Source organism: Gymnodraco acuticeps, unplaced genomic scaffold (genome assembly GCF_902827175.1).
Source record: "Gymnodraco acuticeps unplaced genomic scaffold, fGymAcu1.1, whole genome shotgun sequence".
NCBI lineage: Eukaryota > Metazoa > Chordata > Actinopteri > Perciformes > Bathydraconidae > Gymnodraco > Gymnodraco acuticeps.
Window position 1 is genome coordinate 1 of NW_022991825.1, and position 24,406 is coordinate 24,406.

General features: G+C 46.3%; 1 protein-coding gene across 1 annotated transcript; it reads right to left on the reverse strand.

Annotated features, from left to right (window-relative positions):
* Positions 1–357: 357 nt before the first annotated feature.
* LOC117535333 (NLR family CARD domain-containing protein 3-like) lies at positions 358–24,406 on the reverse strand. The gene is given in 11 exon segments (XM_034199779.1): positions 358–394; positions 3,465–3,611; positions 12,360–12,533; positions 12,620–13,194; positions 13,196–14,424; positions 14,568–14,793; positions 14,933–15,011; positions 15,697–15,804; positions 20,050–20,157; positions 21,443–21,665; positions 24,335–24,406. Coding segments are annotated over 10 exon segments (2,793 nt in total). The 5' UTR covers positions 21,568–21,665; positions 24,335–24,406; the 3' UTR covers positions 358–372.

The window sequence follows — 24,406 nt, forward strand, 5'->3', positions numbered from 1 at the left end:
GTTTCCCTACCTGGGGGGCACGCCCCCCTTGGGGGTGATCGCAGGGGGTGTGCCAGGCCTCAGATGATTTGAGGCCAAATATCATATTTAGACTTTTTTTTTTTTCTAATTTTTTTAAAATTCAGTTGGATTATTTGTCAGTCGCTCCAATCAGATCGGTCTCCTCCATTTTGTAGATTATTTACGACTTTTGAATCCACATAAAACACACCGGCAAAATCCGGCTTACTTTGAGCACGTGTTTTAAACAGTTTAATCCCTTTGTGAATTGTTTCCACTTCCGCGCCGTCCTTTAATTTCTTCATACAGCGGGAATCCAAATGAATCCTGAGTCCAATAAACCATCAAAGTCACTCCAATAGTGCTCCTTAATTACAGGTTACAGACACTCAGCCTGAAGAGAACAGAGTGAAACAAAAAGAAGAAACAACATTTGTGTTTACAATCAATCACTCTGGATAAGAAATTATATGTAGGATTGTAATGGCGCATGTGATGGAACCAGCCAATAGGAAGTCTAGGGATGTTGCCTCCCTGTAACAAACAAACATGGAGAGTTTTGTCCTGTTTGTTCCATTGTTGCTTTCAGCAGAACGCCATGAACAGAGTATGTACTCATGCCTACAAATACATCTGGATCTGGCTTCTCTGTTTTGAATATCGGGAAATTCCTTGAAATCCCTGCAGTCTGCGCTTCAAGGCAACATTTGAAAAGGAAGTAGAAGACTGACTATTCCTATAAAGTTATTCTTAGTATATGTCACATGGTCCAATTACCCACAAATAAACTGGAGCAACTGTGACGAATATCATCTATTGCCGAAGCCGCGGCGGGGGAGCTGTGGTCTCAAGGTCCTAGGTGCCTCAAGGGGCGGGTAACCCTCGAACCTCCTGGTGGACACCGGTGGTCAGGGAAGCCGTCCGACTGAAGAAGGAGGCCTTCAGGGATTTGTTATCCCGGGGGACTCCCGAGGCCAGTTGCAAGGTACCGACAGGCCCGAAGGGCAGCAGCCTCATCCGTGGCCGAGGCAAAGCAGCGGGTGTGGGAGAAGTTCGGAGAAGACATGGAGAAGGACTTTCGGGCGGCACCCAAAGTTGTTCTGGAAAACTGTCCGACACCTCAGGAGGGGGAAGCAGGGAACCATCCAAGCTGTGTACAGTAAGGATGGGACGTTGTTGACCTCAACTGATGGAGTGTTAGGGCGTTGGAAGGAACACTTTGAGGAACTCCTGAACCCGACAACTCCGCCCTCTATGTTAGAGGAAGAGCTGGGGTATGACGGGGGATCAACACCAATCTCCCGGGGGGAGGTCACTGAGGTCGTCAAACAACTCCACAGTGGCAAAGCCCCGGGGGTGGATGAGATCCGCCCGGAAATGCTGAAGGCTCTGGGTGTTGAGGGACTGTCATGGTTGACACGTCTCATCAACGTTGCGTGGGAAGTCGGAAACAGTGCCGAAGGAGTGGCAGACCGGGGTGGTGGTCCCCCTTTTTAAAAGGGGGATCAGAGGGTGTGTGCCAATTACAGAGGCATCACACTACTCAGCCTCCCCGGGAAAGTTTACTCTAAGGTACTCGAAAGGAGGGTCAGGCCGATTGTCGAACCTCAGATTGAGGAGGAACAATGCGGATTCCGTCCTGGTCGTGGAACGACGGATCAGCTTTTTACTCTCGCAAGGATCCTGGAGGGGGCCTGGGAATACGCTTATCCGGTCTACATGTGTTTTGTAGACTTGGAGAAGGCGTATGACCGAGTTCCCAGGGAGTTACTGTGGGAGGTGCTGTGGGAGTATGGGGTGAGGGGGTCTCTACTCAGGGCCATCCAATCTCTGTACTCCCAAAGCGAGAGCTGTGTCCGGGTCCTCGGCAGTAAGTCGGACCCATTTCCGGTGAGGGTTGGCTCCGCCAGGGCTGCGCTTTGTCACCAATCCTGTTTGTAATATACATGGATCGGATTCGAGGCGTAGTCATGGGGGAGGGGGTCTGCAGTTCGGTGGACTAAGGATTGCACCACTGCTTTTTGCAGATGATGTGGTTCTAATGGCTTCATCGGTCTGCGACCTTCAGCACTCACTGGATCGGTTCGCAACCGAGTGTGAAGCGGCTGGGATGAGGATCAGCACCTCCCAAATCTGAGGCCAAGGTTCTCAGCAGGAAACCGATGGACTGTCCACTTCAAGTAGGGAATGAGTCCTTACCCCAAGTGAAGGAGTTCAAGTATCTCGGGGTCTTGTTTCTCGAGTGAGGGAACAATGGAGCGTGAGATGGGCCGGAGAATCGGAAGCAGCGGGAGCGGTACTGCAGTCGCTTTTTACCGCACCGTTGTGACGAAAAGGGAGCTGAGCCAGAAGGCGAAGCTCTCTGTCTACCGGGCCATTTTCGTTCCTACCCTCACCTATGGTCATGAAGGATGGGTCATGACCGAAAGAACGAGGATCGCGGATACAAGCGGCCGAGATGGGTTTTCTCCGCAGGGTGGCTGGTGTCTCCCTTAGGATAAGGTGAGAAGTTCGGTCATCAGGGAGGGACTCGGAGTTGAGCCGCTCCTCCTTCGCGTCGAAAGGAGCCAGTTGAGGTGGTTCGGGCACCTAGTTAGGATTGCCACCTGGGCGCCTCCCTAGGGAGGTGTTCCAGGCACGTCCAGCTGGGAAGAGACCAAGGGGTAGACCTAGGACCAGGTGGAGGGATTATATCTCTTCGCTGGCCTGGGAGCGCCTTGGGATCCCCCCAGTCAGAGCTGGTTGATGTCGCCAGGGAAAAGAAAGTTTGGGGCTCTCTGCTGGAACTGCTACCCCCGCGACCCGACCACGGATAAGCGGAAGAAGATGGATGGATGGATGGATGATGGATGGATGGATGGAACTGTGACGAATAATCCAACTGAATGAAAAAAAATGAAAAAAAAGTCTGAATATGATATTTGGCCTGGCACACCCCCTGCGATCACCCCGGTGATCGCAGGGGGTGTGCCAGGCCTCAGATGATTTGAGTTCAAATATCATATTTAGACTTTTTTTTCATTTTTATTTATTTTTTTTATTTTTTTAATTCAGTTGGATTATTTGTCAGTTGCTCCGATCAGATCGGTCTCCTCCATTTTGTAGATTATTTACGACTTTTGAATCCACATAAACACATCGGCAAAATCCGGCTTACTTTGAGCACGTGTTTAAACAGTTTAATCCCTTTGTAAATTGTTTCCACTTCCGCGCCGTCCTTTAATTTCTTCATACAGCGGGAATCCAAATGAATTAATCCTGAGTCCAATAACCATCAAAGTCACTCCAATAGTGCTCCTTAATTACGCTTTCATCCTCCTTTAACAACATACTTCCCCCCTTGTGTGTGTGTGTGGTGTGGTGTGGTGTGGTGTGGTGTGGTGTGGTGGGGGGGGGGGGGGGGGGGGGGGGCTCTTGGGAAAAAAGGTTGGGAACCCCTGGTTTAGGCCGTCAGTGATCCATACCTGAGCGTGTCCAGTCCAGCAGACAGCAGCCTCCCCCCTGAGGCTCCTGGATGATTGTAGCTCAGGTCCAGCTCTCTCAGATGGGAGGGGTTTAAAGCTGAGGCCAGAGCATCACAGCCTTCCTCTGTGACCAGACAGCCTGACAGCCTGCAGACACACAAACAAGCCGTCAGATCATCTGAGGGTCCAGGACTGGAAGGGGGGGGGGGGGGGGTTATTACTGCATCACCTCTGGGTCATCTCTACACTTAAAACTCCAGTCACTGCTTCACAGTTCAACTGGACAGCCATGGTAAGGGTCTTATTGATATGAACAGATCATAAAACAAAGGAATAGAGGATAATGTGAACAAAGACACAGAGAGAAGACTACAAGAAGATCTGCAGCAGACACACTCTACTACAGTTTGGACATCAGACCTCCAACACCACCAGGCAGATCGTCTCAGACGCTCACAGTGTGGCCTATCAGGGCTGCTCATTGTGGAGATACATGTAGTATTTCAGAAATCATCCAGAGTTAGACACAGAATAATGAAATGGTGTTTATCCAGCACCGCCTCAGCTCCTGCGGGCTGGTCCTGAGGCGTCTCAGGACACAAATTAAATCACTCAGCATGTTCTGTCTCTTCAGAGCTTCTCCCCCAATCTCTGAGGCCCAGTCAGCCTGCAGAAGAAGCTTTAATCTGACGCTCATTCAGACTGCTTGTATCTGTGGTCTCATCCTTTCAGTGACTACCTAAAGCTCATGACGGTGAGTAAGGGTTGGTCGCAGACGGACCTCCAACTCAGCTTCCTCTCTCTTAACGATTTTGTACAACGCCTGCATCACTGCTGACTCTGCAACAAACCGCCTGTCCATCTAACGCTTCATTTGACCCTCCCTCGTTAACGAGACCCTGAGATAGTTGAACTCCTCACTTTGGAGAGAAACTGGCCGTTATATCTCTCACAGGCTCCGCCCTCTACTGGACTCTATGGGTACTATCTTACCCCGCGAGCATTCTCCCACTGAGACTTCTATAGATGTAGCCGGCCTTGGGCGGGCCTACCTGAATGCGCGCGCATCACACCGTATAAAAGGAGGCCTCGCCTCCTGACTATCATCCTTTTCTCTTCAGCAGCGGAAGTGATTCCACGAGAGACTGAGAGACGTTTTAAAGAAGAAGAAAGAGTTATCATACCTCCAGGGAGTCGCCACTGCTAGAGACCCGGGCCTGTCCTTCGTGCCCTGGCTGAAATAGCGGGCGCCGATCCCCACCACCTTTGCTTCGAGTGGTTGGGGGACCAGGATATGGCCGAGGCGGGGTGCCATTCACGTTCGCCATTCCTTCCGGTTTGGCGTCCATGGAAAGTCCACCGCCCAGGGCTGTACTCTCCCTGGATGATGATCATGGCGGCGGGTGTGTGGGCTACTCACTCATTGCTAGAGATGCCCCCGCCTCACCAGGTCAGAGCGATTATTGGGCTGCAAGGACGAATAAGTAGCTTGGTCCACGGGCCTTGCCCTAGGCCCGGTTCCCCCGGGGACCGGTGCTCGGTGGCTTCACATGATTTAGGGTCGACCCTACTTCATCACAGGCCGCCGCCGCTGCCCGCCGTGTGATGTCCCTGGGCAACCCAGTCTCACGGCATTTCGTGTTCACCAACACGATTTTTAATCTATTAATTCGTGTTCACCAACACGATTTTTAATCTATTAATTCGTGTTCACCAACACGATTTGCCCCTTTTTTTTCGTGTTGCACAGCACGATTTTAAAAGCAATGTATTTCTACTGCATGCAGCACGTCTTTTTCTCCGGTCGGGTCGAGGGAGACCGGAAGCTGTGTGGTTCATAAAAACATGTTCTTACTCAATATCAAGCCACAATTATTGCTTTTATTTTAAATCGTAAAATTTCGGACTTTTGTTTCCGTCTGTGAGGAAAATAAATGGGGCTCAGAGCCTCAGGATACTGAAATCTGTATTTTAAATATTTTTTTCCTTCTAATTTGTTATTCTTTTCAAAATAACACACTGTTATTTACTCACCAATAACACACAATTATCCTTGCTTTTATTTATTGGTTTATTTCCATAATCTCGGGCTTTTTGGCGTCCGTCAGGGACTGAATTTCAAAATAAAAATAATCGGAAACAGACGTAGGCCTATAAGGGACATTTCGAGCATCATTGCGATTGTCAACATTTCTGAGTTTAGGATGGCCGAAGACACTACACTACCCATAATCCCCAGCTATCGTTTAGGACTACAGTCCCGTAAGGTTACGCAGAGCGTCAAACAGCTGTGTGAAATGGAACGAAACCACGCCAGACTATCCAAAACTGGAATCGAACGCCACCCCAGAACTACACATGCTGGCTATTGTGTTTCGCAAAATGTTCTATGGGACGTCTCTACTGAACGTTTTTCCCACAATTAGAAGCTGCCAGTATTAAACACATTGGTGTTATCAAATGTAAAACATATAATTAATAAATGGGTGAAAATCGCTTGTGTCCATAATGCGCAGCATTAATACCCACATGACAGCTCATTGTTACTTTGTAATTCTACTCCACTACAATTCAGAGGTTAACCTGGTATTTTTACTCCACTGCATTTATTTGAGTTACTTTGCAGATTCTGATTAATGATGTGAAATATAAACAACCCTTAAATCAGACTTTAGTTACACCTGAGTCAAATTCAGGGAAGGTGATTGTCAAGTGCCAACAATCAGGAGAGATATTTGATAGTTGGTGCTTGAGAAGACTAAACATGTATCTGCAATTGACATGAATGGAAACGAGTAATAAAGTATATTCATTACTCGTTATTCTCTACTAATAGTTAATTAAAGACTGTATATTATGGCTATTTTGCACATCCCTTTCAAGATTTGCAAAGGTTTATTGACATATCATATACACAACTACGGTGTAGTTATGCAATGAATGAAACACTTGGGTCACAGGTTCCTCACCAGTGCATTACAAGACATCTATCAATATGTGTGAACCTCCACCATTAAACTGTCATATTCTGCACATTTCTTATTCTATCTACATAAGAGTATAATTCATATGTATAATATCAGTTAAAATAAGTGCTTCAACATAGTTAACATTGCAGGAAAGCAATATATTAGACGTTAAGTACTTTGTCAGGCTTAATATTTATCTGTAGATAGATACCCCCAACGTCGTTTTCTTATTTAAAAGAAGACCTTAATCTGTTATTTAATGTTTAAATAAAGGTTAATTCGTTTTTCTGTTTTGCACCTCCTCCTATTAATATCTTTGTACATTCTGCACTAAACTGTTTTATTGTAGCGATCACTTACAGTATCTTCTTGATTTTTTACATTCTATATTTATACTTCCCCCCTATGAAAGTATGTGCTCTTAATATTTTTTTAATCAAATATAACAATAATTAAATAACGTGCTTTAACCACTAGGCGGTGCACACAAGGTACACACAGCCATAATAACTTTGTATTATTAGTGTAGGACACTTATGTTTTCGTACAACATCTGAAGATGTGTAGTTTTATTCATGCTTTCACATAATTTTACAGCATATTGCTATACTATTTCAGACTCAGTATTTACATTCTTACATTCAAAGAAAATCAGTAATATCTTTCAAATCTACATTCCTTTTATATCAGCTGTGCACCGTTATGGTGTAAATATAACCTATCTGTGAATTAGATCAAATGTAAAAGTCAGCCGAATTAGTGTTGATACTGCAAGGAGACGTATTGTGTGAAAATAAATTGAAGATGTTGTTTAATTGTTGAATATATTTATGATCCACGTCAAGTATTCAGTTTCGGCGGCATTTTCTCAGTTTTTCCAAAGGTCTTCTCATCAGGGCTCTATAAATAAAGAACTATGGCAGATCTGTAATATACAATGCAGCCGAACCGTGTATTACAATGCCGTTATGTGATGACTTTCAAAGAGAAAAGCAAGAGCGCTCGGAATTGAGTATTATTTTATTCTTTTAAAATGTTTACCGGATTTCATATCATATAAACACCAAATCCCAGCATGCATTGCGGCTAAAACATCCAATAAGCGAGCTTAAAACCATAGCTGAGGATCTTGGGTAATCGCTCGAAATGCCTACGTCTGTTTCCGGTTATTTTTATTTTGAAATTCAGTTCCTGACGGACGCCAAAAAAGCCTGAGATTATGGAATTAAACCAATAAATAAAAGCAACGATAATTGTGTGTTATTGGTGAGTAAATAACAGTGTGTTATTTTGAAAAGAATAACAAATTAAAAGGAAAAAAAGATTTAAAAATACAGATTTCAGTATCCTTAGGCTCTGAGCCCCATTTATTTTCCTCACAGACGGCAACAAAAGTCCGAAATTATACGATTTCAAATAAAAGCAATAACTGTGGCTTGATATTGAGTAAGAACATGTTTTTATGAACCACACAGCTTCCGGTCTTCCTCGACCCGACCGGAGAAAAAGACGTGCTGCAGGCAGTAGAAATACATTGCTTTTAAAATCGTGCTGTGCAACACGAAAAACTGGGGCAAATCGTGTTGGTGAACACGAATCAATAGATTCAAAATCGTGTTGGTGAACACGAAATGCCGTGAGACTGGATTGCCCTGGGATATCACGCCGTGTGGCACTTTCCAAAGAGGATCGTGTTGATCTCCTGGGAGCCCCCGTGTTTACGGAAGGGCTCTTTGGATCGATCTCCTTGCTCACGGGATGAGGAGTAGTCGCAGCGTGGCTGCTTCTTGCCCATTCCCAGAGGAAGAAACACTGTCCTACACTCCCCGCCCCTGCTGTAAACCCAGTATAGGGAGCTAGCAGGTGGGCGTGTGCACGTGAGTGGAATAAACTGAGTGCTGTCAAGGCACTGTGCGGGTTCAAGAGACGCTATTTCCGGCGTGCTGTTGTCAGAAAACACACCTTGCCTGGTATAATAGCTCCGATTAATGCATTTCACCGTTGCAATGGGAAATACAGCGTTAATACGTGGGCGCGCGGCCCTCGTGAGAGTGGCCGCGCGCCCAGGGACCCCCGCAAGAGAATGGTGGTTTACGTTTGTAAACTCTAGTTCTGGAGTGAGGTGTGTGTGTGGGAAAAATGCATTCAGTAAAGACTATTGCATTTATCCCAGAGTAAGAGTTATTTCTCTCCACAATTCCACTTTTCCCTAATGTCCGTTTCAAAGAGACGGCATTGTGACGGCGCGCGCGGCCCCCCTCCCCCGAGGGAGGGCCACGGTGCGTTCAAAGACCTCAGTAGAGAGGTGAGACGAGGGGAGAGGTGCCGGCACGGAGATCCCGTGCCCGCGGCGCCCTCCACCTCTTCGGCCCACCCCGTGGAACCAGCGTGCCGGCACTCACGGGGACGGGCTTTCCGTCTTTACGGATCTGACTGGCGGGGGGAGAAAATCTCTCCGCCCGGGAAGAGGGGGCGAATCCCGCCTCCTCCCTGTATAATGCACAGATCACTACATTTTCTAATAATAATGAGGTAGATCTGTATCGAAATCTAAGTGTCTTTTGTTTCCACAAGGGCCACACTTACACACAATGTTAACCGTACAAATTCCCCATTCGCTGCCCCAGCTGTAGCTCCTGCAAAGGAGGTGGCTAGTGGGCATGCGCAGATGAGAGGGATGAACCGCAGGGAGTGCTTCTAAGGGAGAGCACTATGCGGGTACAGGGACATTATGGCCGGCGTATTGCTGTCAGAGAACACACTACGCCTAGAGCAAAGACTCCAATGCAGTTTACCCGTAGTGGTAAAGGCTGCATTATGGCGGAGCCCGCACTCACACAAGAGCGCGTGGCGGTGCGTTCAGGGACCTTAGTAAAACACACTACGCCTATAAAGACTCAGATTAATGCTGTTTACCGTAGTGGTGAGAACAGCATTAGGGTGGAGCGCGCGCTCACACAAGAGCGCGCGGCGGTGCGTTCAGGGTCCTCAGTAAATAATCGGCCCTTTTTCTGTGTCAACCCTCCATGGGCAAATCTTCCCTTCGCGGGGAGTTTTTGCGGCGGAACGGGTCACCAGAGAGTACCACAGCTTCATAGCTGCGGCCCCACAGCTGAGGGCTTGTCCATTAACACAATGTTCTGGGGAATGGAAACTCAGCTGTGTGCTTACAAAGTGGAGGGACAGGAGGACGCTGAAACGGGGCTATTCGCTCCAGTTTTGCAGCGTCCCACTGTACCACATGTCTATACACTGTACCACTGTATCACATGGACCACTGTCTTGTGGGTGTCCCACACTCACCTCTTTTTATGGGCATGCGAGAGGTAAATCTGTTCTCCCAGGAGGAATTGTGTTTCCTCTCAGCAGAGATTCAGGCTCTGGTGCAGAAACAGGCTGTGTCTGTTGTGCACCCTCAGAACAGAGAAAAGGGTCTTTATTCCATGTACTTCCTGGTTCTCAGGAGGACAGGGGAATTCAGACCTATTCTAGATCTCCGCGGCCTGAATCGCCACATTTCCTGCAGGAAATTCTGCATGTTAACTATGAAACAGTTACTGGGGCTTGTGCAGCCAGGCGATTGGTTCACCACCATCGACCTGAAAGACGCGTACTTTCATGTAGAAATTGCTCCAGAGCACAGGAAGTGTCTGCGTTTTGCCTTCCAGGGAATAGCCTACTAGTACAACAGGCTGCCGTTCGGCTATTCCCTATCCCCACGCACATTCAGCAAATGTGTGGCCACTGCGCTTCAACCGCTGCGCGCACACGGCATGAGAGTTTTCTTTTACTAAACGACCTCATAGTAATGGCTGGGTCACGGGAACAGGCAATGTTTTGCACAGCACAATTGATCACACACCTAACCAAATTAGGCTTTGCGATCAATTGAAAAAAAGAGCACCCCCATACCTCACCAACAGGCGTTGTAGTTGGGAGTGGTGCTCGATGCAGGCGCGCTACGCGCCACCCTGTCGGAGAGCAGAAGTGCGTCCTTTCTCCGGGCGGTTCACAGGCTGCGACAGGGGGCGACAGTGACAGCTTTAACTGTCATGCAGACTCTGGGTCTCATGGCGGCTGCTCACATTGTGGTCCCGCTGGGGTTACTGCATATGCGCCGCCTGCAGAGGTGGTTCTCCTGCCTGCGTTTGGATCCCAAGAGGCACAAACAGCGGCTGATGACCATCCCCCCCTCAGTGGAGGGCAACCTCCGGTTTTGGGGGTCCCCGGATCCCCTCCGGAGGGGGTCTCCACTGGGACGGGTGACCTCCTACATCACAGTGTTCACGGACGCATCCAGAACAGGATGGGGAGGGACCTGCCTGAAGAGAGCTATAGGTGGGCGCTGGGCTCTAACAGAGTTTCGACACAGCAACCTCCTAGAGCTACGGGCGGTAGTGTTAGTCCTCCAGCATTTCATGCCCCTAATTCAAGGGAGACATGTATTGGTCAGGAGCGACAACAGCACCACAGTGGCTTATATCAACAGGCAGGGCGGAGTCCGCTCCGCCGCCTTGTTGACCACAGCGGAGAGGCTGTGGTTATGGGCTTCAGAGGTGGTGTTATCTCTGAGAGCCCTCCATATCCCAGGACTGGAGAACAGGGGGGCCGACCTCATGTCGAGGGGCGGCCCCCTGCCAGGCGAATGGACGCTTCACCCGGAGGTGGTGAAGCAGATCTGGGCCCAGTTCGGGAGAGCGGAAGTGGATCTGTTCGCCAGCCGGCGCAACAACCACTGTGCCCTGTGGTTCTCCGTGGCCCTGGGTGACGATCATCTGAGGGTCCAGGACTGGAAGGGGGGGTGGGGCTTATTTCTGCATCACCTCTGGGACATCAGACCTCCAACACCACCAGGCAGATCGTCTCAGACGCTCACAGTGTGGCCTATCAGGGCTGCTCATTGTGGAGATGCATGTAGTATTTCAGAAATCATCCAGAGTTAGACACAGAATAATGAAATGGTGTTTATCCAGCACCGCCTCAGCTCCTGCGGGCTGGTCCTGAGGCGTCTCGGGACACAAATTAAATCACTCAGCATGTTCTGTCTCTTCAGAGCTCCTCCCCCAATCTCTGAGGCCCAGTCAGCCTGCAGAAGAAGCTTTAATCTGACGCTCATTCAGACTGCTTGTATCTGTGGTCTCATCCTTTCAGTGACTACCTAAAGCTCTTGACGGTGAGTAAGGGTTGGTCGCAGATGGACCTCCAACTCAGCTTCCTCTCTCTTAATGATTGTGTACAACGCCTGCATCACTGCTGACTCTGCAACAAATCGCCTGTCCAACGCTTCATTTGACCCTCCCTCGTTAACGAGACCCTGAGATAGTTGAACTCCCCATTTTGGAGAGAAACTCACTGCCAACCCGGAGGGAGCAATCCACCGTTTCCAGGAAGAGAGTCTCGGACTAGGAGGTGCTCGGCTGAAACTACCCAAATGAGTTCTGGAGGTCAAACGCTTCGGCCAATAAGAGCTGCCCAAATCACTAATAATGAAAGCTCCTTTTAGAGGCTTTAAAGAAGGCCGTGCCAGGAGTCATTTGAGGATTGTGACATATTTGTTGTGTCTCGTTTCACAACAACAATGTTAAGAGACAGTTAAACACCTGAGCTTGCACTGTTTTTATTTATTTTTTATGGCTATTTTATTATTATTTATTTTTTATAAAAATGTACGTCTTGTAATTGCACTGTTGAGGAACCTCTGACCTACGTGTTTTCTTCATTGCATAACTACACCGTAGTTGTGTATTTGACATGACAATAGAGCTCTGAATCTTGAATTGAATCGATGATGGTATAACGTGTGTTCTCTCATTGCTGCGTTACAAAGATACAGATGTGAGTGATGGTATTCCCACAGCACAGCAGCATGGCTGATGGTGGTATTAACTTCTATTGCTGGCTAAGTCAAACTGTTCTGGTCTCTGACCTGAGAGTCTTCAGTTCACAGAGTGGACTCTCCAGTCCAGCAGACAGCAGCTTCACTCCTGAATCCTGCAGGTCGTTGTTACTCAGGTCCAGCTCTCTCAGACTAGAGGACTGGGAGCTGAGGACTGAGGACAGAGCTGCACAGCTTCTCTCTGACAGCTTGCAGCCACTCAGTCTGAGGAGACGATGAGGACAACAGTTATTCAGAAGACAGCAGTGTGTTAATAACTGATTCACTAAATCAATGATCTCTGTACTTACAGAGCTTTGTTGGAGGCTTTGACCACTGGCAGCAGCCTCAGAAGAGCCTCCTCTGAAGCAGAGTATTTCTTCAGGTCAAACACGTCCAGATCTTCTTCTGATGACAGCAAGATGAAGACCAGAGCTGACCACTGAGCAGGAGACAGATTATCTCTGGAGAGACGTCCTGATCTCAGGGACTGTTGGATCTGCTCCACTAGAGAACGATCATTCAGTTCATTCAGACAGTGGAACAGGTTGATGCTTCTCTCTGGAGACAGACCCTCATCCATCTTCTTCTTGATGTACTGGACTGTTTCCTGATTGGTCTCTGAGCCACTTCCTGTCTGTGTCAGCAGGCCTCGTAGGAGTTTCTGATTGGTCTGCAGAGAAAGACCCAGGAGGAAGCGGAGGAACAAGTCCAGGTGTCCGTTTGGACTCCGTAAGGCCTGGTCCACAGCTCTCTCGTAGAGATGTGTTAGTTCAGGTTTGGGTCTGAAGACTTTAGGCCGCCTGGAGGTTGTTGGTTCTTCTTTCAGCAGGTTGACTCCAGAGGTGATGAAGGTCAGATGAACATGAAGAGCAGCCAGAAACTCCCTGAACGCTCAGATGGACGAAGCAGAACACCTTGTCCTGGTACAGTCCTCTCTCCTCTCTAAAGACCTGTGTGAACACTCCTGAGTACACTGAGGCTGCTCTGATATCGATGCCACACTCTGTCAGGTCGGACTCGTAGAAGATCAGGTTGCCTTTCTGCAGCTGCTCAAAAGCCAGTTTCCCCAGAGACTTCATCATCTTCCTGCTCTCTGGACTCCAGTGTGGATCTGTCTCAGCTCCTCCATCATACTTGATGTTCTTCACTTTGGACTGAACCACCAGGAAGTGGATGTACATCTCAGTCAGGGTCTTGGGCAGCTCTCCTGCCTCTCTGGTTTTCAACACCTCCTCCAGAACTGAAGCAGAGATCCAGCAGAAGACTGGGATGTGGCACATGATGTGGAGGCTTCGCGAGGTCTTGATGTGGGAGATGATGGTGCCGGCCTGCTCCTGATCTCTGAATCTCTTCCTGAAGTACTCCTCCTTCTGTGGGTCAGTGAACCCTCGGACCTCTGTCACCATGTCCACACACTCAGGAGGGATCTGATTGGCTGCTGCAGGTCGTGTGGTTATCCAGAGGCGAGCAGAGGGAAGCAGCTTCCCCCTGATGAGGTTTGTCAGCAGCACATCCACTGAGGTGGACTCTGTGACATCAGTCAGGATCTCAGTGTTGAGGAAGTCCAGAGGAAGTCGACACTCATCCAGACCGTCAAAGATGAACACGACCGGGAACTGATCGAACCTGCAGATTCCTGCGTCTCTGGTTTCAGAGAAGAAGTGATGAACAAGTTCCACCAAGCTGTACTTGTTCTCTCTCACCACGTTCAGCTCTCTGAAGGTGAATGGAAATGTGAACTGGATTTCCTGGTGGGCTTTGCCTTCAGCCCAGTCCAGAGTGAACTTCTGTGTTAAGACTGTTTTCCCAATGCCAGCCACGCCCTTTGTCAGCACTGCTCTGATTGGTGCATCTCTTCCAGGTGAGGCTTTAAAGAGGTCTTCTTGTCTGATGGTTGTTTCTGGTCTGTCTGGTTTCCTGGATGCTGTTTCAATCTGTCTGACCTCATGTTCATCATTGACCTCTGCAGACCCCCCCTCTGTGATGTAGAGCTCTGTGTAGATCTGGTTCAGAAGGGTTGGGTTTCCTGCTTTAGCGATGCCCTCAAACACACACTGGAACCTCTTCTGCAGGGTGGACTTAAGTTTACGCTGACACTCTGCAGCAATGGTTTCTGAAAGAACACACAACAAAGATCATTAGGTCACACTGTAACTCTGGTTCTCTGATTGAAATATGGATATATGTTGGTCTCTTGAGACATCAGCAGAGGAGACATTTATCCAGAGTGTTCAATCTCTATAGAAACCCTCTTACTGCTCTGCAGACGGTCAGCCAGCTCCTCCTGCTTCATGCTCCTCAGGAAGTGCAGTGTGATGTTCAGGAATGCCTCTCTGCTCCTCCTCTGCTCTTCATCCTCAGCCTCCAACACCTCCTCATCCTCCCTCTGACTCTCTAAGCATGCTGGGTAATCTGAACTCAGAGCCTTCTGGATCTTCTTCAGCTCACTCTTCACAAAGGAGACGATGTGGTCCTCCAGCAGCTGGAACATCACATGAACGACACAAACTATAAACCATGGATCCAAACATCAGATCCGGACAGACTGACTCTCTGAAAGTGCAGCATGGAGATGACTGTGAACAGAAGAGAGGTCAAGTATCTGTAGTACATGTACTCACCGTAAATATGGAGTCCAGCTGTGTCTGATGCTGCTGGGCAGACTGACCACCGGGAACCTCCGAGCTCTCCTGGTCCCCTCTGTGGAGGAACCATGAAGCATTAGCTCACATGATGTCTGTCCACACAGAGACACACTCAGGGTAAAGGAGGACAGGGAAACAGGCTGGTGGTCCTGTGCGTCAGCGGGAACTTTGCACTACAGGAATATTTATTTCCAGCTACTGTTGAAGACCAGAGGATTCTGTCCGTCCTTCATTCTGGGCTTCCTGAAACGTGGCTGTGTGGACAGAGACTGGACTCTGCAGCTGGCTAACAGCTGTTCATCAGGAAGAGGACAGACCTAGGGACAGTTCTTACACCAGCCCCCGTTACCCCCCAGCTCCACCTCCAGCACCACAGCAGGGGTCAGGGTTCACCTGGCAGTAGAGCTGGTTGTGACTTTGATGAAGGCTCAGTCTCCTCCATCAGAAGTGTTTGTGAGATGGTGGAACAGCTTCTGAACAGCCTGAGTTTTCAGATGGAGTTTCACTGCCCCTCCCACTGTGGACGTTCACAACTAAACACTTTGGACATGAGGAGGGGTCGGACGAGACGTTTGAGTTTGAAAAGGTCCAACAATCAAAGGTTCTCCAATCATCTCCAAAATCGACATGCGATCCATGGAAGCAGTGTGTCAACACTTTGTATATCAGGAGGGGTCGGATGAGTCTTTATATAAACTAGTTTTATCATAACCGGACTCTTACTATGAGTTACAGCTTACCTCTGATCAGCAGATGGAGGTCTTCCTTTAAAGTTTATGAAGTCGTCCTTCGACCAGTCGCTCTTGAAGGACAGACAGCTGGGAGAGTCTGGTCTCTGCTGCTGGACCCTGAAACAGAAACAGACGAATGTGCATGTGTGACATGTGACAAAGATCAACTAATACCCTGCTACTATCTGCAAGGCATAGTAAACTCATGGTCTGGAGTGATGTTAGAATATGTATTAAGATAAGAGATCATACTTTATATACATGCAGGTAGGCCTGTCACGATAATTCATTTTGTTGGACGATACTTTTTCACTGGAAATTATTGCGATCAACGATAATATTGTCGGCAACCGTTGTAAGAACCATTTTAGACAACTGACATAATGATAATATATAATAATAATTCAAGTACAAAAAAATAGATCCTTTCAGAACAGAAACTTGTATTGAACATCAACATTGCAAGAAATGTGAAATATATTCAAATATATCCATAAAAAACAAATTAATTAAAGTATAATAAATTAAATTTCACACAACAACCAAAACAATACATAAATAGACCCTGCTGGAAAACATCTGGCCAGGCGTTGGTAATTCGGATAATATCATAGAGCTAGAGAGAGAGCTATGAGCTATATTCTGCGCGCATCTCATGAGTCTCTAGGCGCCTATCTCTCTCTATCTCTCTATCTCTCTCTCTCTTTCTCTCTATCTATCTCTCTCTCTCTCTCTCTCTCTCTCTCTCTCTCTCTCTCTCTCTCTCAAAGCACACATTGTCTCACAAGCAAAAAAACCCTCCTTAAAACAACAGTCAAGTGTACAGTCCACTGTCCATACAAAGACCCAGATGCCTCAACAGGCCATATCCAAATCTGTTTTTCAAAGTTTTCGAACAAGGAACACCAACATGTTTGCATTGTCAGGCAAATGCATCCTTGATTGTAAACTGTCGGGAAGGTGGGGGCTCTCCATCTCCAGCTGCCGTGTTTGCTCCCAGCTGGGAAAACGGAATGGGGTGGTTGTGTTTTAGGTGTAGTTTAAAATGCGTGGTATTGCCTGCTTTTGTCGCTACCTTTTTTAAACAAATGCGACACACCGCCCGGCTCATTCAAGTCCGTAGGTTCGCCTCGTTGATTTGGCTTGAATCCAAAATACACCGGAGAATCGAGATGTGTAGTTAGGTTTTGTAACCAATTCCATTTCACTTTAAATTCCCCGCGAGTAAGTCACACGTTGTCTCCCGCTTGTCATTATTAATTTGGCTGCTACACGTGCACGCAGAGTGTCCTGACCTGGCTGTGTGTCAGCCCCGCCGCTCACAGCGCGCGCGCCCGGCAGCCACAGCGCGCCACAGCGCGCCCGGCAGCCACAGCGTTCCCGGCAGCCACAGCGCGCCCGGCAGCCTCAGAAAAGTTGTCAAGTCCATTTTTATTTATCGTACGATAAGTCAATTTATCGATTATCGCGACAGGCCTACATGCAGGGATTGACTAAAATCAGAAGTGGGTTACGAAGTTAAAATCTGCAACAGGATTAAAAATGGTTCGACAGTTATGTATCTTTACTTATACATTAGTATGTTGTATGTCTACAACATAGTCTTGATCCAGGATCCTCAGATCGATTGCTTTTGTCTCCACCCACATATCTGGAGACTCAGAGTATTTAAGTTCTCGATGAGGAAAAACGACTTCCTCTCTCTGAAAACTGCTGGAAAATAAGTTGGAAAAGACTTCATATGGACTAAATTTATTCTATCATAACCGCCTCTTACTATGAGTTACAGCAGGGGTAGGCAAGTAAGTTTGGCCTTGGGCCAATTTTTTGCTGAGCCACAAGATGGCGGGCCAGAACATAATCAAAGCCTAATTCAAGGAATTGATTTTGGTAAGAGGGTAAGAGCCCCTGTTCCCCGGTTCAGAAAGAACGCTGATATCGCTGATAACCGTCCCCATCAACACTCTGATGCACAGTCAGATCCGCTGATTGGTTCAATAGGCGCCCAATCCAGAGCCTCTGGCTAGACCCGCCCAAAGGGAGGCTCGTCCTCTCTAGCCCCATTTCAGTCCCAAAGCCAAGGCTATTATCTGTATTTTAACAGACTTATCTTTTAAATTGAGGTGTATTTATTGTTCTCTTCAAAGTTTATTTTTCTCTGAAATTTTAGGGAGGATGGTCCTCCCTTTCCTCAATGGACGAGCCTCCACTGAGTAAAGTTATTAACTAGGTAGCAGTGTTATTTAACATATTCTGATAAGTATTATCAAGTTCTCTGGGTTTTTGGCATTTATTTGAGTGTTTGCACATTTGAGAGGCTTGAGGGGCAACAGGGAATCCTTTTTCCTTTTCTTTATTTCAACTTTTCAAGGACACATTAGGATTCTTTCAGGTTGAAAACCTTTAAAAAATATCAAAGGACAAAATAAATCAATTACAGCAGTTTTGCTTTGCAATTTAATATATTATAACCTAAATTAATCAGTAACCAAGTATTTTACTCAAACTCAATGTATTTAATAGTTAAATAAGTACTTTAATTGACCTGGTTCCCCACAACCACACATTTGCCATCTGTGACCCGCTCTATCGAAATCAGTCGGAAGTCGCAACGGCTCATTTAAAAATAAACGTGGATTTGCGTAAAAAAATAGTTTTTCGGGATTCGGGTGTTTTGTTTGATTTTAAATAAACAAAGTCTTGGCTTTCAGAATATGGAACTTTTATTTCCAAAATCACACGATAAATACATGTTTGAAGCTTGTAAAGGGAAGATGACAGCTCTCCCTCGCCACTCTGCTCTTCCACAGCGCCGCTTCCCCTCCCTCCGCTGACATTATGAATGTAAGCGGATATGTCGGGACAGAATTTATTTTACCGGACAAATTTGAAACTCACCGGTCATGTTTCAATAATAATAAGAATTGTGTAGCAATGTTTCCTTTAGCAGGTAATCACCGGACTATGACAGGATATGCTGATGTTTAAAACTCTGTTAACCATGGTGTCCCCTAAGGCTCGGTGCTCGGTCCCCTTCTCTCAGCAATATACATACTTCTGATTGGTTAAATCATCCACAGCCATGGTCTCAGGTTCCACTCATATGAAATCACACCCAACTCTACACCAGCACAAAGCCTTCTGCCCACCGGGGAGGTGGGCAGAAGGCTTTGTGCTGGTGTAGAGTTGGGCCTTAGCCACTAGTCAACTGCCTCCTTGAAATAAAAACATGGATGACAGCAAATCTACTCAAAACTGAGCTCATGGTTGTGGCCCCCAGGCACTGCTCGGGAAGGTTGGGCATCTGCTCCTCACTGTTGACGGCTCCACCATCTCATCATCCTCTGAGGTCCGCAACCTGGGCGTGATCTTAGACTCCACCCTTTCATTCCAGAAACATGTCAAATAAGTTACAGAATCAGCCTTCTTTCACCTCAAAAACATCTCCCGACTCCGGCCATCACTCTCTGACGTCATCACCTCCCAACTGGACTGCTGCAACTGAGTCCTGTCCGGGTTCCCAGCAAAACCCTGGACAGGCTCCAGTACGTCCAGAACTCTGCTGCTAGGATCCTCGCCCACACCAAGCCCTGGCATCACATCACCCCTACCCTCCGTCACCTCCACTGGCTCCTGGTCAAGTCCCACATCAGATATAAACTCCTCCTAATCACAAGTCCCTCCATGCCCTTTCCCCTCAGTCCCTCACAGATCTCCTGAGCCCATACATCCCGTCCTGTACTCTGTGATCCTCAGACTCCGGACTATTGGGGACTGTGCTTTCAGTGTCACTGCCCCGACCCTCTGAAACCCCCACCCTGCTGAAACAGTAACAGCACTTCTCTGGACATCTTCAAGTCAACCCTGGAAACTCATCTGTTTAACAGAGCATTCCATCCTTAGGTACTCATCCCCCAGACCTCACAAACTACATCACACATCGCCTCATCTGCCTTCTGTCTCCCTGTCTGTTTTATTTTTCTGTGATAAGAGATCATATATATAATACTATATAAATACTATATAAACGTGCAGGGATTGACTAAAACCAGAAGTGGGTGACGAAGTTAAAATCTGCAACAGGATTAAAAATGGTTAGACGGTTGTATATCTTTACTTATCCATTAGCATTTGAAACGATGGCCACAACTTCCACAACCTCAGATCGATTGCTTTTGTCTCCATCCACATATCTGGAGACTCGCAGTATTTAAGTTCTCGAAAAAAACGACTTCCTCTCTCCTGATTATGTGGCCGTAAAACATGCTGGAGAAAAACTGCTAGAACATAAGTTGGACAAGACTTCATACGGAATAGTTTTATTCAATGATAACCAGACTCTTACTATGAGTTACAGCTTACCTCTGATCAGCAGATGGAGGTCGTCCTTTAAAGTCTAAGAAGTCGTCCTTCGACCGGTCGCTCTTGAAGGACAGACAGCTGGGAGAGTCTGCTCTCTGCTGCTGGACCCTGAAACAGAAACAGATGCTTTTTCCAGCTGGAGAGAAACTGATGGAAAATATGTTAAATCTCTTAGAGTCACTTTATATAACAACGTAATGGTAGTGATCGCTTTGTGTTGCCGATGTGTGAACAGATTGAAAAGAACATTAAACATTTAAACCTTCCCGACTTTCTGAGTTCCCTATATCAGCCGGTGGACTGCTCTCTATGTGAAGGACGGCTTTTCAGAGAAAATCCAAAAGACGTGAAGTTTATCCACGAAGCGCCTCGCCTCTCTTCAGCTGCACTCCAGCACCAGCAGTGTGAAGCTAACGTAAAGAATGTGTCTTTAAAGGATAACGTCGGAGAGTTCATGCAGACTCCGGTCTGATCCTGAACTTCCTGACGGGCAGACCCCAGGCAGTGCGGGTGGAAAACATCACATCCTCCACCCTGATCCTCAACACCGGAGCCCCTCAAGGCTGCGTGCTCAGCCCTCTCCTCTACTCCCTGTTCACTCACGACTGCGTGGCCATACACAGCTCCAACACCATCGTGAAGTTTGCTGACGACACGACCGTCATCGGCCTGATCACCGACGGCAACGAGACTGCGTACAGAGAGGAGGTCGAAACCTGACATCTTGGTGCCAGGATATCAACGCTCCCATCGCCATCAATGGGACTTCGGTGGAGAGAGTCAGCAGCTTCAGGTTCCTCGGTGTCCACATCACTGAGGACCTGACATGGCTGCTTTATATATATATATATATATATATATATATATATATATATATATAAATATATATATAAATATATATATATATATATATATATATAAATATATATATAAATATATATATATTATTCTGTGTTATTGTTGGAGGAACCTGTGACCCTGTTTCTATTGCATTACTTCACTGTATCTGTGTATATGACAAATCAAACCTTTGACCTTTGGACTTCCTGAAGGTTACACAGAAGCTTTAACACCGACAACAACTGACTTCATGGGAGGAGATACAGGAGCTTCAAATCACGGACAAACAGACAAAAAAGCTGTTTCTACCCGTCAGGCTGCTTGACCACCAAACGTAATCATCTTCACACGTTTTTAATGCACTCACTATTTTTAACAATCTTTTCCCCCGTACGATTGTTTATGTTGTCTGTCCTACTGCCGTGTTTGTATTGTTAAGTATGTCTAGTTATTGCACACTGGGACAGGGTCTGAATCTCATTGTATTTTTGTACAATGAGAATAAAAGTCTATAACTTTATATCAAACGGCTTTTAGTCAGTTTTAGTCTTACCCCCCATCAGCAGATTGAGGCTCCATTGAGCGGTGACTCTTAGAGGACACAGGTCCAGGTTCAGGTCCGGGTCCAGGTCCAGGTCCAGGTTCAGGTCCAGGTTCAGGTCCAGGTTCCAGGTCCATGTTGTTAGGACCCTCACAGTGTAATCTTTAGGAGGAAACCACTTCCTGTTGCTTCCTCTTTGCCTTTCTTTGGGATCACGCTTCACTTCTATTGGACTCTGAAAATAAAATATCCACATTTATTAATTTTTAAATGTATGTCTTTTATATTTAAACATTCACTTGCTTTATATTACCCCTTGTATTTATAATTGTTTCATATATTATTTATATACAATTTTAATTGTTGTATTCATTTTTTTTATATATATTATTAAATCATTCCTCTTTATATTTCCACATGTATAGGGACCCAGCCCATTGAAAATGCCCACTGTAGTGGACATGTTGTTAACATGCATCTCCTTTGACTCTTTTGAGCTACTCTATCAATCCCTGATGTACAGAGGACATCCTGGTCTTTCCAGTGAGATGTCATTGGTTAAAATTGCATGCTGGGAAGTTCCTCTTTCTTTTCATCCAAAATGGCTGGCATACCAAAAACACATGTTATAGAAGCAGGAGGAGAAGTCAAATATTGTTGAATAATTGTAGTTTTTACCATGAAAATCAAATATGTTCTTTATTTATTTTATAATTAGTTCTGAAAGCAATTCAATAATTCAAGTTTTGAAATAACAGCTCTTTTATAAATGTCCATTCTAGTGGATGTCAGGACCGTCTTCATGGACTTTATGACTCAATATTGTTGCAGGAGACGGAACTGAAGCAGACATTTTCTGTACCAGAAGGTTCAGGGAGATTCAGATGTTGAGCTCTCAGATGATGAGAGATGAGGCTTTCACACCTGGGATAGAAGAGGGTCAAGAAGAAGGGGGGGAAAGATGCAGGAGGCTCCATGAGCGCAGACACAGACAGAGAGACAGATAGGGACGAGCTGGAAAGACATGGCCCCCTGTGGGCCAAGAGTAGCACGTATGTCTTATTGTTGTTTGTATTTGAAGTGGAGCCATGACACATGAGAGTTGCCTCAGGAATGCAAGCTTTGTTCCTCTGAGCAGGTCAGATGGAGACCACATCCATACAACTAGTCCAGATGACCCTACAGCCCGTGCCGACTGGAGTCAATGAGGTACTTTCACTACATCGACTACAAAGTCTTTGAAGATCTGGAAAGATTCACCAAAAAACAAGCTAGTTTTGTATTGACCAAACAAACAGCAATGTTCAGATCAATGACTTATTCATGTTTTAAATAAAGCTGAATGTATTATTGTATTCATATCACTCTATAACCATAATACATTACATAGTCCATCTGTTTTCAAACTGAAATGGTCACGACGTCCTCTACAGTGGACATACTGTAACATTTTAAAATAAAATAAAAAAAGTCTAAATTGCAAGATGTTTTTTTAACCCTAAATAGGGAATCACAAAAAAAAGGAAATTGGCTTTTGGAAAACGCTTCTTTTCCTCCCAGGAGGATACATTATATTAGGGCTGTCAGTCGATTAAAATAGTTAATTGCGATTAATCGCAAATTAATCGCACATTTTTGATCTGTTCTAAATGTACCTTAGAGGAATATTTTTCAAGTTTTTAATACTGTTATCAACATATGAGAGGACAAATATGCACATTACAAATATTCGCCTCAATTCAACCTGGAACCTCTCTCATACAATAATACAATACAAATGGTGTGTGTGTGTGTGTGTGTGTGTGTGTGTGTGTGTGTGTGTGTGTGTGTGTGTGTGTGTGTGTGTGTGTGTGTGTGTGTGTGTGTGTGTGTGTGTGTGTGTGTGTGTGTGTGTGTGTGTGTGTGTGTGTGTGTGTGTGTGTGTGTGTGTGTGTGTGTGTGTGTGTGTGTGTTGGAGCTATGTGCAACTCAAGGCATATGCTCGAACGGGAGCTGCCTGGACGCTGCAATCATGTTGCGCACTATCCGTGCTGAGTGTGCTGACTTATCGTACAATGTCCCACTGTCTGGCTTCCTGCATAAAGTCAAGTGCTCGGCGCAGTTGTGGCGAAATGTCGCTCCTCTGTTTTCATTTAAACAGCTCCTTATATCCGTTAGCGCAGCTAGCTAGCACCAGATGCTAACAACAACAATGCACGTAAGGTCTCTCTCTCGCTCGCTCGGGCCACACATACACACACCCTCCCGGTCCTCCCAACAGCCAGTCGGTGCCTGCCGGTGAGCGTGGAAGTGTGGTCTGCCACAAGCGGGCGGCAGGAGCGGGGCTGTCAGCATCAGCTTGTAGATGGTATTTTAAACTCGATGCGCTCTGAAACTACGGGGCGGCCGAGGAAAAAAATACACATGCGTTAATCGCGTTAAAATAATTAGTGGCGTTAATTTTTTTTGTTGCGTTAATGCGTTATTAACGCGTTAACTTGACAGCCCTAATTATTATACATTATTTCTCTAAATATTTCCACATGTTTATTTCATTATACATTATTAATCTTTCATTCCTTTCTTTAAATACTCCGCTGGTCTTTGACGAGGAACAACCAGCAGAGATATATTTCCGGTGCTCTGTTAACTTCAGGAAATATGTCGGAGAACACACAAACACACACACACGCACACTCACACACACACAAACACACATACACACACACGCAAACGCACGCACGCACACACACACACACACACACACACACACACACACACACACACACACACACAGAGAAGTTACAGACATCATTAAAAGTGATCAGAATACAGAGATGGTGAGAAGTGTCCATGTTACTCGCTGAGCAATGATTGGTCAGAAGAGGTGTCTCTAAAGCTCTAAAGTCACAAAGAGTTACAAACCTTTCGAGAGAAGAAGAAGAAGAAGCTGCGACACCGCGAGGACAAAGTGAAAGCAAACAGCAAACAGGAAGC